Source organism: Crotalus tigris, unplaced genomic scaffold (assembly GCF_016545835.1).
Source record: "Crotalus tigris isolate CLP2741 ecotype Arizona unplaced genomic scaffold, ASM1654583v1 scf7180000018224.911827, whole genome shotgun sequence".
In the NCBI taxonomy this organism is placed as follows: domain Eukaryota; kingdom Metazoa; phylum Chordata; class Lepidosauria; order Squamata; family Viperidae; genus Crotalus; species Crotalus tigris.
In genome coordinates, this window is record NW_024096891.1 from 327,739 (window position 1) to 343,162 (window position 15,424).

The 15,424-nt window shown below is 41.1% G+C and overlaps 1 protein-coding gene across 1 annotated transcript in view; it reads left to right on the plus strand.

Annotated features, from left to right (window-relative positions):
• The window catches only part of MTMR2 (myotubularin related protein 2), a 39,375-nt gene that overhangs the window by 23,267 nt on the left and 684 nt on the right, over positions 1 to 15,424 (plus strand). The window contains exons 7-14 of the mRNA XM_039349065.1: positions 3,078 to 3,161; positions 4,051 to 4,200; positions 4,482 to 4,670; positions 5,262 to 5,447; positions 10,328 to 10,534; positions 12,660 to 12,752; positions 14,072 to 14,185; positions 14,285 to 14,461. Of these exons, the coding sequence (XP_039204999.1) occupies positions 3,078 to 3,161; positions 4,051 to 4,200; positions 4,482 to 4,670; positions 5,262 to 5,447; positions 10,328 to 10,534; positions 12,660 to 12,752; positions 14,072 to 14,185; positions 14,285 to 14,461 (1,200 nt within the window). The remainder of the gene's footprint in view (positions 1 to 3,077; positions 3,162 to 4,050; positions 4,201 to 4,481; positions 4,671 to 5,261; positions 5,448 to 10,327; positions 10,535 to 12,659; positions 12,753 to 14,071; positions 14,186 to 14,284; positions 14,462 to 15,424) is intronic.

A 15,424-nucleotide genomic window follows, 5' to 3' on the forward strand; every position in this document is an offset into this window, starting at 1 on the left:
AATACAAATTTGTTCTTATCCTGCTTGGCTTTTTTAAAATCAATCAAGGTTGGGGGTGTGCTACAATCACAAGAACAATGTCTCAAAGGTGCTTTTTCAAAAGGCAGCTGGACTGTTTCCCCCCCCCCCGTGAGGAAAAAGTTGTTTCGCTTCTCATCCAAGAAGCTTCATCAGTGATATAGTTTCAGTGCATCCCTTGAAAGTGCAAATCAAACAGGAGTTAACGGGAGCTCAAAATTTCTCCACTTACATTATTTTAGGGACATTTCTCCATACTGAAAACTGTTTTTACAGAGTGAAATTGATATGCCTGTAGCGGTCTCAGCTAGAAAGAGAGTGCATTTTGTCTCTAATGCCTAGGAACAGCCATTTGACAATATAACACACATGCATGAATATAGGCTTTATATATGACATTTGTTATTCTCTGCTTTTGTCGCTTCTGTGTATTGCCAGCAACACCCTTATTTCATCCTTATCACTAGTGGGTGGGGAGGACCAGGGAAGCCCCTATTAAGCCCCTATGAGGACTATTCTAGGCATTTGTCATATGAAGTTGTTCAGATTTGCTCTCAGAATGGCTTCCTGCGTGTTAAATGATGTTCCTGGTTGGTCAAGACCTCTAGGAAGGTGACATGTAGTTGGAGTCATGCAGTGCTGAATGCATCATTAAGAAAAGGTTTGTTCTCCCAGCTCTGAAGGAGGTGGTGCTTTGGCCCCTTCTCATGAAGCCATCAGTAGAATAGAATAGAATAGAATAGAATAGAATAGAATAGAACAGAACAGCGCAGAGCAGTGCAGTGTAGTGCAGTACAGAGCAGAGCAGAGCAGAGCAGAGTATAGAGTAGAGTAGAGCTGGAAGGGACCTTGAAGGTCTTCTAGTCCAGCCCCAAGCTCAAGCAGGAGAACCTCCTATACCATCTCAGTAGATGTAGTTCCAGATAGTCATCCATCAGTTTAGGGTTAAGTACCATCAGTATGCTGGCGATATACAATCCTGGGTTCTATAAAAAGAGGCATAGAATCAAGATCACGTGAAGTATTAGTACCACTTTATAAAATCCTAGTAAGAACACACCTGGAATACTGCAATCAGTTTTTGTCACATACTACAAAAAAAGATGCTGAGACCGTGGAAAAAGTTCAGAGAAGAGCAACTAAAATGATCAAAGGCCTGGACACTACAACATAGGAAGAACAGCTGCAGGACTTGGGTTTGGCCCATCTAAAGAAAGAAAAAATAGGGGTGACATGATAGCAGTATTCCAGTATTTGAGGGGCTGCCACAAAGAAGAGGGGGTCACATTATTCACCAAAACACCAGAGGGCAGGACAAGAAACAATGGTTGGAAACTGACCAAAGAGAGAAGCAACCTGAAATTAAGGAGAAACTTCTTGACAGTGAGGACAATTAATGAGTGGAATAGCTTGCCTCCAGAAATTGTGGGTGCTCCATCACTGGAGGTTTTTAAGAAGAGACTACTAGACAGTCACCTGTCTGATATGGTATAGGTTCTTCTGTTTGAGCAGGGGGTTGGACTAGAAGACCTCCAAGGTCCCTTCCAGCTCCTATTCTATTCTATTCTATTCTATTCTATTCTATTCTATTCTATTCTATTCTATTCTATTCTATTCTATTCTATTGTGCAATCTGTCTTGGTGTTTTGGAGGCTGGAGGGCTTCTGGACAGGAGAGAACCCAGACAAGATGGAAGGTCTTGTGGAGTTTTCCCCCCTCGTCCAGAATCAGCTCAGAAGATTTTTCATGGCAATAGTATCAGGGAAGCACCTCCAATTCACCCATAATTGGCTCAAGGTTTACTTTTTTGTTTTTGCTTGCTTGTTTTTGTTTTTGTTTTTAAATTTCCACGAGAACTCTCAGAAAATCTAGGACGCTTTCAGCAATTTCCCTGAGAAAATTTAAAGAGATCAAGTTTGGAAGAATTTATCCACATCTTTCCAGTCTCAACATTTTTTTTGAAAGGGAGAAGGGATCACCAAGAGGAGCAACTGATTTCTAGGACTTCCATTAAGCTCAGTGCTTCATATTCAGGATGCAAACACCAAACCCTTTGTCCCAGTAGGTCTGGAAAAAGGAGTTCCTGGTGTCTCACATAATATTTTGTTAAAGGAATTGGGAACCCTGTTTCCTGTTCTTCTTAGTAAAACTGCAAGTAAGTTGGGACCTGTGCTACTCTTTAATTTGTGAGCTTTTACAGTTAAAAAAAGAGAGAGAATCCTTTGTAGAATCCTTCTCTTGATGACTCAAAAGAGAAAGCGAAAAAAGAGAATCCTGAGGTTAGCAATAAAATTTAAAAACATATCTAGCAACTGTTGGAAATGTAGACAAAAACCAGGCACTTATTACCATCTTTGGTGGACATGCCCCAAAGCCAAAAGATTCTGGTCAAGAGTACACATATGGATAGAGAAAATTACTAAAAAACATAGATTTTAAGCCAGAATTATTTTTGTTAGGCATAATTGTAGGAAATTATGAGAAAGAGTGTATGTATCTAATTGTACATGTATTAACTGCAGCGAGCAAAAGAGAAAGTGGGCAGTGAAGATTTATGTGCCGTGGCATGCATTGATGTTTTTTGGGGGAGGAAGGGTTTGAGCCTTATTCATCATTGTGCACTAATCTAAATGGGAACTGTTGATTGTTCCCTAGTTATAGATCCCACAATTAGCTTTAAGTTCCATGTCACTCAAAACAAACAAAACACCATCTGGAGACCATCACTTACATAGACGGCAATTCTGTGCAAAAGTAAGAAGCTGAAATTCGGTCCTATGATGCTGCTTTAAAAAACAGTTCTTATTAGGTTTCTTCTTAAGAACAATGTATTTCTTCCCTACCATTTTCTTGGCAGTTTCATAGATCAGAAAATAAAGGAATGTGGAAAAACATATATTGATCAGCTTATTGCAACAGATGAATGTTCTGGGATTCTCTGCCTTTCTTTTATGCTTTTATTAAGGTACACAAACAAAAAAGGCTGCATGGGAATAGTTATTTGAAATTATATATAAAAATGGAAAATGCATTGCTAAAGAATCTCTCCATTTTTTAAGCCCCTTTTCGCGTTTGAGTATAAAGAAGTTTTCCCAGAAAATGGCTGGAACGTTTATGATCCCATTCTGGAGTACAGAAGACAGGTGAGTCTCACTATTCCACTTCTGGTTTGCATGTTTTGCTCTCTAGCAAACTATCTTATTACAAACCTGCTGGTTGGGAAAAAAATTCTAATGCAGTGCTTGGGAATTCTGGGAGTTGAAGTTCACACATCTTAAAGCCACTAAGATTGAGAAACATCGTTTTAATGCAGGGGTCTTCAAGCTTGGCCCTTTTATGACTTGTGGACTTCAACTCCCAGAATTCCTGAGCCAGCCCTGGCTGGCTGAGGAATTCTGGGAGTTGAAGTCCACAAGTCATAAAAGGGCCAAGCTTGAAGACCCCTATTCTAATGGGATAATCAAATAAAAACAATTCCCACGTAAGTGTGTCTGAGCCAGATTAATCTAAATCATAGCATATTGGATGGTTATCCAGGAAAAGCTGCAGCAATGATGCTGCATCTATAGAATGACCACCACTGCAGAGGATGTGAAACATTTTTGTGGATCAAAAAAATAAATAAATAAAAGGCCACCCTGTACATTTTCAAAGCAATCTGCTGTCTTTATAGCAGAAGGTGATTTTTTTTTCTCGGTTGCTAATTAAAAATCTCAAAGTAAAACTGATAGAAAGAAAAATCTGCTCTGCGAAGTAGACAGTGAAATGGATTTGATTTGTCCACGTTTTGCAAATATCTAATTTCTAGAGATTAATATCCAGAAAGAGGATCTCCTCTTCTCTCCCTTCTACCCTCCCTTCTCTTTCCTCTCATCTCTGTCTTCTCTCATTTCTCTCCTCTCCTCTCTTCTCCTCTCCTCTCTTCTCCTCTCTTCTCTCCTCCCCTCTCCTTTCCTCTCCTCCCATCTCCCCCTCCCTTCCCTTCCTTTCTCTTCCCTATTAAAATCTGAACAGCTTCTCTTTCCTATGTAGGGAATTCCAAATGAAAGCTGGAGAGTCACTAGCATCAATGAGCAATATGAGCTTTGTGATACCTATCCTGCCCTTCTGGTTGTTCCAGCCAATATTCCAGATGAGGAGCTGAGGAAAGTGGCTGCATTCCGGTCAAGGGGCCGTATACCTGTAAGTATGCCACTAGCAATATGAATTCTGCAGATTGGCGTCTCCCAAATGTGTTGGGCTGCCTCCTTCGCCAAGTGGATTTTGAAGAAGAAAGTAAAGAAAAACCAGTGAGAATTATTTTAACAATTTATGGACATCAGCCATCCTAGCAGCAGGAATACTTCAGACTGCAGTTGCAGTGGTTTGATTCGGAATAGTTAAATACAGAGTCAAGATATTCAATTATCTTCTTGACCCACTCTTGTTATTTCTTTTTTTTTCCCGTTCTTGTCTTCTACCAGGTTCTATCATGGATTCATCCAGAAAGCCAAGCCACCATCACTCGCTGCAGCCAGCCAATGGTTGGAGTCAGTGGCAAGAGGAGCAAAGAAGATGAAAAGTACCTTCAGGCTATCATGGATTCCAATGCCCAGTCCCACAAAATACTCATTTTTGATGCCAGACCAAGTGTGAACGCGGTAGCTAACAAGGTTGGACTCCCATCCCTCTTGCAACAAATATTTCAGCCAGTTCCCACCTAGCAGCTTCCAGTACAGATAGCCCTCGACTTACGACCTCAATTGAGCCCAAAATTTCTGTTGCTAAGCGAGACATTTGTGAAGTAGATGGGATTCAAACAGTAGAATCTCATTTCAGCCTTAGCAGCTGTGGCAGGAGACCGTGTATGGCTGTGCAGCCAATGATGCTAAGTTTGCACGTCTGAAATCTTAGTGTTCAGCTATATACGTAAATTCTGCTGAATTGTTCACTCATGAAAAGATAGAAATGATCAAGAAGGATCCATCAGAAAGTCCTCACGCTCCTCGGTACCACATCCCCTAATGGCCTTATTACAATCCCAGTGGATGTGGGCCCAGTTAAAATATACAGCAAAAATTTATCAAAATAAGCAGGTCATCACAATCTGGACTTTCCCCAGACTTCCACTCTCCCAGTGTAGGGAGACCACACCTCCAAGCCTGTCTAGAGTGTGGAAGGCTGGTAAAGTCCTCCTTGTTGTTATCTGAGAGGTCTGAAATCTTAGCTAGCCCAAAACAGCCCCATATTCGCTGTCTTTGCAGGCAAAAGGAGGAGGTTATGAAAGTGAGGACGCCTATCAGAATGCCGAATTGGTTTTCCTGGACATCCATAATATCCACGTCATGAGAGAGTCATTGAGGAAACTCAAAGAAATTATATATCCCAACATAGAAGAGACACACTGGCTGTCGAATTTGGAATCCACTCATTGGCTGGAGCATATCAAGGTCAGTTGATGGGTATTCTGTATCTGTCTGTGTTAGGCCACAGAGTCCATTGGAATGAGTGCCCTAGAAATGCCACAAAATAAAATGCATTGTGATGGTGTGTTATCGGCATGGATTCAGAGCAACTATTCCTACTGGTAAAGGTTTTCCACTATCCAGGAGCAGAGTCTGCATTTCATGCTTGTTGGCTGCAGCGATAGAGACTTCAGATACTAGCTGGAATTTTCCCGTTGTAAACTTTCCCATCCTTCTAATAATTGCTAATTAGAGCTATGAGATACTGTTCATTGGATTATCTGTTCTCAGTCCAAACAGAAAGGAGGACATCTGACATGTATTCCAGAGAGATAGTATAGGGCAGGCATGTCAAACTCAAGACGTCATGTGACGTTGTGCAACATATCGGGCCGATTTTGCCATTGCCGGCAATGGGGTGGGCGTGCTTCCACGTGACGCGTCTGGCTCCCGGGCTGGCAGTTTGATGCCCCTGGTATAGGGGGTATCTTGCTCAATAGTAGTAACTGTGAGAGGGACCTCGGAGTCCTAGTGGACAGTCCTTTAAATATGAGCCAGCAGTGTGCTGCAGCTGCCAAAAAGGTCAACTCAGTGTTAGGCTGCATTAACAGAGGGATAGAATCAAGATCACGTGAAGTGTTAATACCACTTTACAATGCCTTGGTAAGGCCACACTTGGAATACTGCATCCAGTTTTGGTCATCACAATGTAAAAAAGATGTTGAGGCTCTAGAAAGAGTACAGAGAAGAGCAACAAAGATGATTAGGGGACTGGAGGCTAAATCATATAAGGAACGGCCGCTGGAATTGGGTAAGTCCAGTTTAATGAAGAGAAGGACGAGGGGGGACATGATAGCAGTGTTCCAATATCTCGGGGGCTGCCACAAAGAAGAGGGAGTCATGCTATTTTCCAAAGCACCTGAAGGCAGGACAAAAAGCAACGGGTGGAAACTAACCAAAGAGAGAAGCAACCTAGAACTAAGGAGAAACTTCCTGACAGTTAGAACAATTAACCAGTGGAACAACCTGCCTCCAGAAGTGGTGAATGCTCCAACACTGGAAGTTTTTAAGAAGAGACTGGACAGCCATTTGTCCGAAATGGTATTGGGTTTCCTGCTTGAGCAGGGGGTTGGACTAGATGACCTCCAAGGCCCCTTCCAACTTTACTACTACTACTACTACTACTACTACTACTACTACTACTACTACTATTATTATCTTATTTTCAAATGAAGCAGGCAGTTCTGATAATGTGATTCTCATTCATTTTCTCCCACTCTTACACCGAAGTGGGTCGGTAGTTTGTCTCTTTTGTAAAGAAAAGAGTGAATAAATCTGTTGAGCATGACACTTTTGCAAGGAGACAGTTGGACTGAGGAGATGGAGAGGGTAAAAGAGATCTCTTAGTGCAGGTGTCTCCAAACTTGACAACTTTAAGACTTGTGGACCAACTCCAAAATTCCAGACAAGGAACAATGGATGGAAACTAGTCAAGGAAAGATTCAACCTAGAAATAAGGAGAAATTTTCTGACAGTGAGAACCATCAACCATTGAAACAGCTTGCGTTCAGAAGTTGTGGGTGCTTTATCAGTGGAGACTTTCAAGAAGAGACTGACAGCCACTTGACTGGAATGGTATATGGTCCCCTGCAGGTTGTGCAGGGGGTTGGACTAGATGACCTATAAGGTCCCTTCCAACTCTGTTACTATAAGTTCTGATTCCCCAGCCAGCATTGAAGTCCACAAGTGTTAAAGTTACCAAGATTGAAGACCCCTGTTCTAGTGGCAGTCTGGAATGATTTGCAGTCAATCTCAACTAGACTTGTCTTCTGCTGATTGTTTATTTTCTTTCAGCCTACCTTCCACCTATTTTATGCAAAACGGGGGTACTTATGAAATACAGCAAAAGCTCATTTTACTGGATCCTGACTGATCAGATTTTTTATGCATCAGACTGAACTTCTGCTGCAATTTATGTAATTGTAAATCATGAAAATGACATAATTCACTTATTAATAATTAACATTGTGTGTGTGTGTGTGTGTGTGTGTGTGTAATTATTTTAAAAATGCGAGTCCTGGGTATATTCATAATAGAAAAAAACTACTAAAAACATTGATCTCCGAGACTAAAAATTTTATTAAGAACTAAGCTTTCATCAGCAGCTGCTGATGTTGTCAAAGTATAAGACAGGATCTGGGGACGCTTGTCCTTATAGTCTTTGGAAAACTAAAAATTTGGACAATGAGCGTATCATAGGTCTGTCCATCCCCTGCGCACCTACAATTGGCTGCATCAGTCTTGTTTCTGCTGTGCTAACCGACATCCATTTGAATTTTACTGCTCTGCCTCTCCCCACATGGCCCACCTGCCTAGAACGTTCGTCTTGTGGTGCACGGTCATTTGATGTCGTCGCCTATTCTCCCCACTGTCTTGCTTAAGTGTATCCCTAAGATTTGTCCAAATCTTTAGCTTCCCAAAGACTATAAGGGCGAGCGTCCCCAGGTCCTGGCTTATACTTTGACAACATCAGCAGCTGCTGACGAAAGCTTAGTTCTTAATAAAATTTTTAGTCTCAGAGATCAACGTATATTGCACTCGTGTCAGAAGCATCAAGGTGCTTCCAGGTTGAAAGGATTAGTCAGTGATATCACCATTGCTCTGGGGATACCCAGTTGGAGGCTCCTTTCATGACTCCAGCAGGAGCTGGAGCCAAGGACAAGAGCTCAACTCCACCCCATGGCACCTTTCAGGTCTCGAACACGGTCTTGCCAACCTCCTGCCCAGAGTCCCAACCACTCGAGCCACCATGCTCCAAATTTGCATCATGATGTCATCACATAAATTAGATAAATCCTCACGATAGTCTTGTCTCTGATTCAACATGAATACCTCTTATCCAATTTATTCATTTATCAAATTAAATAGCCACCCATCTCACAGACCTGACTCTGGGCAGTGTACAATAAAACAAATACCATACAAATAAAAACAAGGGAAAATGGACTAGCATCCTACACACAGTCTATTAAAACAAAGCTCCACTATAGATAGTATGTACCAGGTTTTCTAGAATTCGGCTTTACAGGGATTGACTTGTGATAATTTCTGGTAACTTGATTTGTATATTTACATTGGAAAACTTTGACATTCCCACGAACCTGAGATGTGTCCATGTCCTTAGGTGGCCTCCAAGTGTTCTTGAACTACAGTTGCCAGCCAACATCCCTGAGGGCAAAGCATCTTGAGCAGGGGTCTTCAAACTTGGCAACTTTAAGACTTGTGGACTTCAACTCCCAGAATTCCTCAGCCAGCCAGCTGATTGAGCATACTATGTACATTAAATCCCATTACTCAATTAAACAAGAAAGAGAAAACCTCTCTTTATCCGAAGCTTCTTTATCAGCAATCACTGGATTTGTTCCACATGCCAATGTTTATTTATTTACTGTATTTATTTATTAAACTCGTATGCTGTCTTTCTCACCAGAGGTGGCACCAGGCAGCTTACAGTCATTGAATAAAATGCCATATAAAACACCAGAACAATAAATACAGATCTTAAATTTAAAAATGTAATTAAAAGTTCAGTTGTGTGAATATAGCCAATGAATGACTGAGGATTGAAGCTAAAATGTTTTACAACTGTAGCTTCTATCAATCTCTTTTAGCAAAAACAATGTGACATGAGGTCATTAGCAAGAAGAGACTTTTATTTATGTTTACACAGGTTCTGTCAAGCAAATTCATGATATTCACTGATTGGGAAAAGCACTTGCATTACATAGAATGCAGGGACCAAAAGGCTACAAGTGAAAAATTACAGATGAACTGATTTATCCTTCCTTTGTTCTTTGTTTTCCACATGACTCATTTCTTTGTCCTTTGCAACCTACGTGACTGGGTCTATTTGCTAATAAAACTGATTTATATTTCCCTACAAAAATACAGTTGGGACAATGTCATAAAATTGGGAGGGATAGTGACCTCATGTCACACTGTCTTTGCTAGAACAGGTTGACGGAAGCTACAGTTGTAAAACATTTTAGTTCGAGTCCTTAGTCATTCATTGGCTATGTTCATACAATGATTGAACAAGGTCACTTAGATTTGGCAATGCATTTTCATAATCTGCAAATCTTGGTTTTTAACGTTATTAGTTCTTTTATTAAAAAGAGGTCAGTATATTGTGCCAAGCCAGCCTGTTTAGTACTTTAAGATTCAACATACCATGTAAAACCAAAATACAGGTTGATACCATAACTAGATTAAGTGTGTGGTGTAAACCAATTAACCTATAGAATTTAATTTAACTATGGTTTTGTTGGGACTGTTCCAAGGGTAGAGAATAATGGATAGATTCTTCTATCCAACTCCAGTGGCATAAACTAGAAATTGCAATCAGTGAGACTAACAGCCTTGAATTTATAGGAAATATGATCCAAAATATTTAAGTGGCAAAAAAATGCCTTTCCTGATTTTTTTATGATAAAGTATAACTACAAATGCAGTGTGTTGTGTACTAAAATAATATGCACGCAAGCCTTAGCAAATAAAGTAGATATAATATTTAGAATATAACAGAACTTTGAGAACAGATAGTGGTTGCCTTCTTACTCAATGCATGAATCAACATGAAGGTATGAAAAAACATACAGAAATATTCCTTGCTGTTTTCTGCATACTGTTCCTATCATGCAAAGATATTAGCTTGGGCCTTTTTAAGGTGAAGATGATGGATGGAGCCCAATTGTTCTCAAGACTACTTTAGGAACGTTGTCCATGGGGTCGCGATGGGTCGGACACGACTTCGCAACTAACAACAACAACCACAATCACATAATGCCTTTTTTTTTTTAACCCAGCTGATTCTCGCTGGAGCTCTTCGGATTGCTGACAAGGTTGAATCAGGGAAGACCTCAGTGATTGTACATTGTAGCGATGGATGGGACCGTACTGCTCAGCTCACATCTCTGGCCATGCTCATGCTAGATGGCTATTACAGGACGATACGAGGCTTCCAGGTGCTGCTAGAAAAAGAATGGCTGAGTTTCGGGCACAGATTCCAGCTGGTGAGTTAAGGTTATTTTTTTGGTAGAACATTGTATTATAAAAATATATTATAAAGTATAATAAAAATCATTATACATTATAAAAACTATTACATATTATAAAACGATGTTGAGACTCTGGAAAGAGTGCAGAAAAAAACAACAAAGATGATTAGGGGGCTGGAGATTAAAACATATGAAGAATGGTTGCAGGAATTGGGTATGTCTAGTCTAGTGAAAAAAAGGACTGGGGTGACATGATAACAATGTTCCAGTATTTGAAAGGCTGTCACAAAGAAGAGGGGGGTCAACTTAATTTTCCAAAGCCCCAGAATGCAAGACAAGAAACAATGGATGGGAACTAATCAAGGAGAGAAGCAGCCGAGAACTAAGAAGAAATTTCCTAATAGTGAGAATAATTAACCAGTGGGACGCCTTGCCTTCGCTGGAGGCTTTTAAAAAGAGACTGAACAGTGACTTGTCTGGAATGGAATAGGTTTTCTTGATTGAGCAGGGGGTTGGCTTAGATGACCTCCAAGGTCCCTTCCAACTCTGTTATTCTGTTATCAGAGGATTTTGAAACCCAGTTGTTTACCAATAGAATTAGTGGAAAGAGAGGATAATTTTTTTTCTGCCTTAAATCAGGTTCCAGGACAAACAGAGTGAGGGTTTTTCGGTGCACTGGTTCACAGTCAGAATTTTGCTGAATTCTTGTGCTGAACATTTATTCATAGGCCTTTTTCTCTTAGCTATTTCTTTGCATTTGGCCCATTACTTGATCTTGTAAACAAACATACAAGTAGAATTCTGCATCTCAGGCTGCTGATCCTTGATTTAAGGTTGTGAATACGCATTTATAAACTGGCTGAGGATTGCTGATCACCACTCAGACATACGTAATTCCAGGAGACTAGCAAAATTCCACAGCCTACTGTGGAAGAATAGAGTGCAATAATTTTGGAGGGGGGATGTCAAGGTTTCTGATAACTGTTGAAAGCCAGAAGTGATTATTTTTCAACCTAAACCCTCACAGAATTCCCCTTAGCAAGATTTATTGAGATGAAAGAGATGAGGTTACAAGAATTCCAGCAACTGCGTAATTTTCCCTATAGAACAGTGTTTCTCAACCTTGACAATTTTAAGGCATGTGGACTTCAACTCCCAGAATTCCACAGCCAGCAAAGCCTGAACTTTGATCATATGACCATCCATGGGGATGCTACAATGGTCATAAGTGGGAGGACCAGTCGTAAGTCACTTTTTTCAGTGATGTTGCAACTTGGAATGGTCTCTAAATAAATAGTTATAAGTCAAGAACTAACGTAGCTGGGAAAAGTGAAGAGGGCAATCAAAATAAGCAAGGGTTTTGAATACTTTTCCCACAAGAGAAGAAGACTAGGATGTTTGGAACTGTAATGCAGGAGAAAAAAATGAAGGAGGGGGGAGAAAAAGAACAGCATAAAGTTTTCTCATCGTGCAAAATTTTTAGACAGTATCCAATGAAACCAAATAGATGATTTAAAACAAAGCATTTTTTTCAAACAGTATATAATTTGCATGTAGAATTCATTAATTTCTAGGTGTAATTCTAGGTGATGGACATTGACATGGATAATTCTAAAAGGAAATTGAGTAAAGTTGTGGGGACATGTATATAAAGAGCTATCTTGATGGAGTGAATGCCAAGACTCAATATTGAAGATTCATGTTACTTTAGGATGGGGGAGGTATCAATATGTCAAAAATATCAGTTGTGAAAAAAACAACATGAAACAGAGTTATGTCTTTTCTCCTTAAGAGAACTTGAGGAGTATCTAGTTGGTCACTGGATGACCAACTAGTTAGTCACACAGATGACCCTTGCCTAATTCTACACAGTATTAATTTCATATGTTATTAGAGGAGGATGAAGGGTGAAAATATTTACACTGTATGAAAGCCACAACGAACTTTAAATGGGGAGGGTGGAGGAAGAGAAATGCAAAACTGCTGTTTGATTGTTCTTCAGGTTGCAAATCACAAATTGGGGCTCCACCTGCAGGCCTGTTAAGTTGCTTGCTTTGGTTCTCCACGATGAGGGTAATTGCATAGGTCTGTGTCGCTGTGTGTGTGTTTTTCCTTCTACCTTTCTCTTTTTTTATTTCAGAGAGTTGGCCACGGAGACAAAAATCACGCTGATGCTGATCGATCTCCTGTTTTCCTCCAGTTTGTGGACTGTGTGTGGCAGATGACGAGACAGGTACATTTTGGGGACAGCAAAGAACCCTTAGAAATAATGTTCCTCTCTTTTTATTCTCGAGCCAATATAAAGTACCTGTGTCAATGTTTATGTGTAGGAAAGGTTGATATCTATAAAAATACAGTATTTCAATGACAATAATCCTGGTAAACTCAGTGGGTCTCAGTGCTGAACATAGTCTCCATTTGTACAGGCAATCCTCAACTTATGACCACAACTGAACCAGAATTTATGTTGCTAAATTTATTCAGTGAGTTTTGCCCCATTTTACAACTTTTCCTGCCACAATTGTTAAGGGACTCGCTGCATTTGTTAAGTTAGTAACATGGTTGTTAAGTGAATCTAGATTCCCCATTGACTTGGCTTGTCAGAAGGTCAGAAAAAGCTGATCACGTGACTCCAGGCCACGGCAACCGTCATAAATACGAACCACTCGCCAAGCGTCTGAATGTTGATCAGGTCAGCACGGGGATGCTGCAACGGTCTTAAGTGTGAAAAACAGTCATAAGTCACTTTTTTCCGTGCCGTCGTAACTTTGAATGGTCACTAAATGAACTGGGGTAAGCTGAGGACTACTGTACACATAAAGATCCCAAAGGTACTTTTTCAAAAGGCAACTGGGTTTTGTTTTTCCTTGAAGATGTTTCGCTTCTCATCCAGGAAGCTTCAGAACTGAAGAAGCTTCTTGGATGAGAAGCAAAACGTCTTCAAGAAAAAAAACAAAAGACATTTAAATTGCCTTTTGAAAAAAGAACCGTTGGGGCAACCAGGACCTGGATGGCCGAGAATCTCCATAGACCAGTGGTGGCAAACCTATGGCACGCGTGCCAGAGGTGGCACTCAGAGCCCTCTGTGTGGGCACACAGACCATTGCCCCAGCAGTTTGCCAGATAGCGAGCATGTGGCATTTGGAAGTGACAAGGCAGGAAGTGAGCAAGCAAGTGGCTTTGGCCCCGGGGGGATGCACCAGAGGCCCCCGCCACCCTGGCCCCAGCCACACTGGTCTACCATGACCACTGCAACCACTTCCACCTAGTGGGCCATGCCCCCACACCCCCCGAGGGCACCACAATGCTGATGCAGCAACGCTGATGCAGCCTTGGCACTTTGCGATAAATAAGTGGGTTTTGAGTTGCAGTTTGGGCACTCGGTGTCTAAAAGGTTCGCCATCGCTGCCATAGACACACACATACACACTTCTCCAGTATACATACACATTTCTCCAATATAATTTTCTGGCAGGAAAATGTCCTTTCAAGTGTCGGGTGGGGAAATCCTGTGTAAATCTACTGTCACATTTTCCCTTTCTTCCTTCCAAGTTTCCCACAGCTTTTGAATTCAGTGAGTTCTTACTCATCACCATCCTTGACCATCTCTACAGCTGTCTCTTTGGGACCTTCCTGTGTAACAGTGAGCAGCAGAGAGTGAAAGAGGTAAACCATCGCAATACTGTTTTTAAAAAAATAATAATAATTCTCCCTACTCATTTATGTATACTTTTCAAATGGAACAACATACTTGCTCCTTACCAGGGCCTTTCAGAAAAGACAGTATCCCTGTGGTCCTACATCAACAGTCAGCTTGAAGATTTCACCAACCCTCTGTATGCCAGCTACACCAACCATGTGTTATATCCAGTGGCCAGCATGCGTCACTTGGAGCTTTGGGTAGGATACTACATCCGGTGGAATCCTCGAATGAAACCACAGGTAAACCAATTCGTGGGGAGGAGAAAGGGGGCGCGGGTCAAAAGCAGATGTTTCTTAGCATTGTAATTATGGTCAGTGGACTTTCTGTGTTTCGCAATACTAACTAGAAGATGTTCGTTTATGACAGGGGTCCCCAACCCCCGGTCTATGGGCCAGTACTGGTCCACGGCCTGTTGGGAGCCACGCTGTGCAAGGGGTGGGTGAGCGCACAAGCATGCGAAGCTCCATTTGTGTAAGCAGTGGACGCATGTGTGAAACCATCCCCTCCCCCCACTGCTACCACCTCTGCCAGTCCACAGAGTCAGAAAGATTGGGGACCACTGTTCTGTGATGACCACATGGCAACAAGGATTTTATTATTATTATTTTTCTATTTGTTTGTATCCTCTTTTAATTATTTTTACAAATAACTCCAAGTGGTGAACGTATCCAACACATCTTCCTCCTCCTATTTTCCTCACAATAACAACCCTATGAGGTGAGTTGGGCTGAGAGAGAAAGATTGGCCCAAAATCACCCAGCTGAGTTTCAGGGCTAAGGCAGAACTTGAAGTCACAGTCTCCCAGTTTCTAGCTTGGCATCTTCCCCTCACATTGTGCTTTGACTCATCCAAAATCAATGATATTTGAAATTGTATGTTTATTATTCCAGGGACTTAGCTGTGTAATTGTACCTAATACAGATAGTCCTCAACATATGGCCATAACTGAGCCCAAAATTTCTGTTGTTAAACAAGACAGTTGTTAAGTGAGCTTTTGCCCCATTCTATGACCTTTCTTGCCACAGTTAAGTGAATCACTTAATCACAGTTGTTAAGTTAGTAACGTGGTTGTCAAGTGAATCTGACTTCCCCATTGACTTTGCTTGTCAGAAGGTCATAAAGAGGATCACACGAGCCCGGGATACGGCAACCGTCATAAATATGAGCCAGTTGCCAAGCAACCATATTTTGATCACGTAACC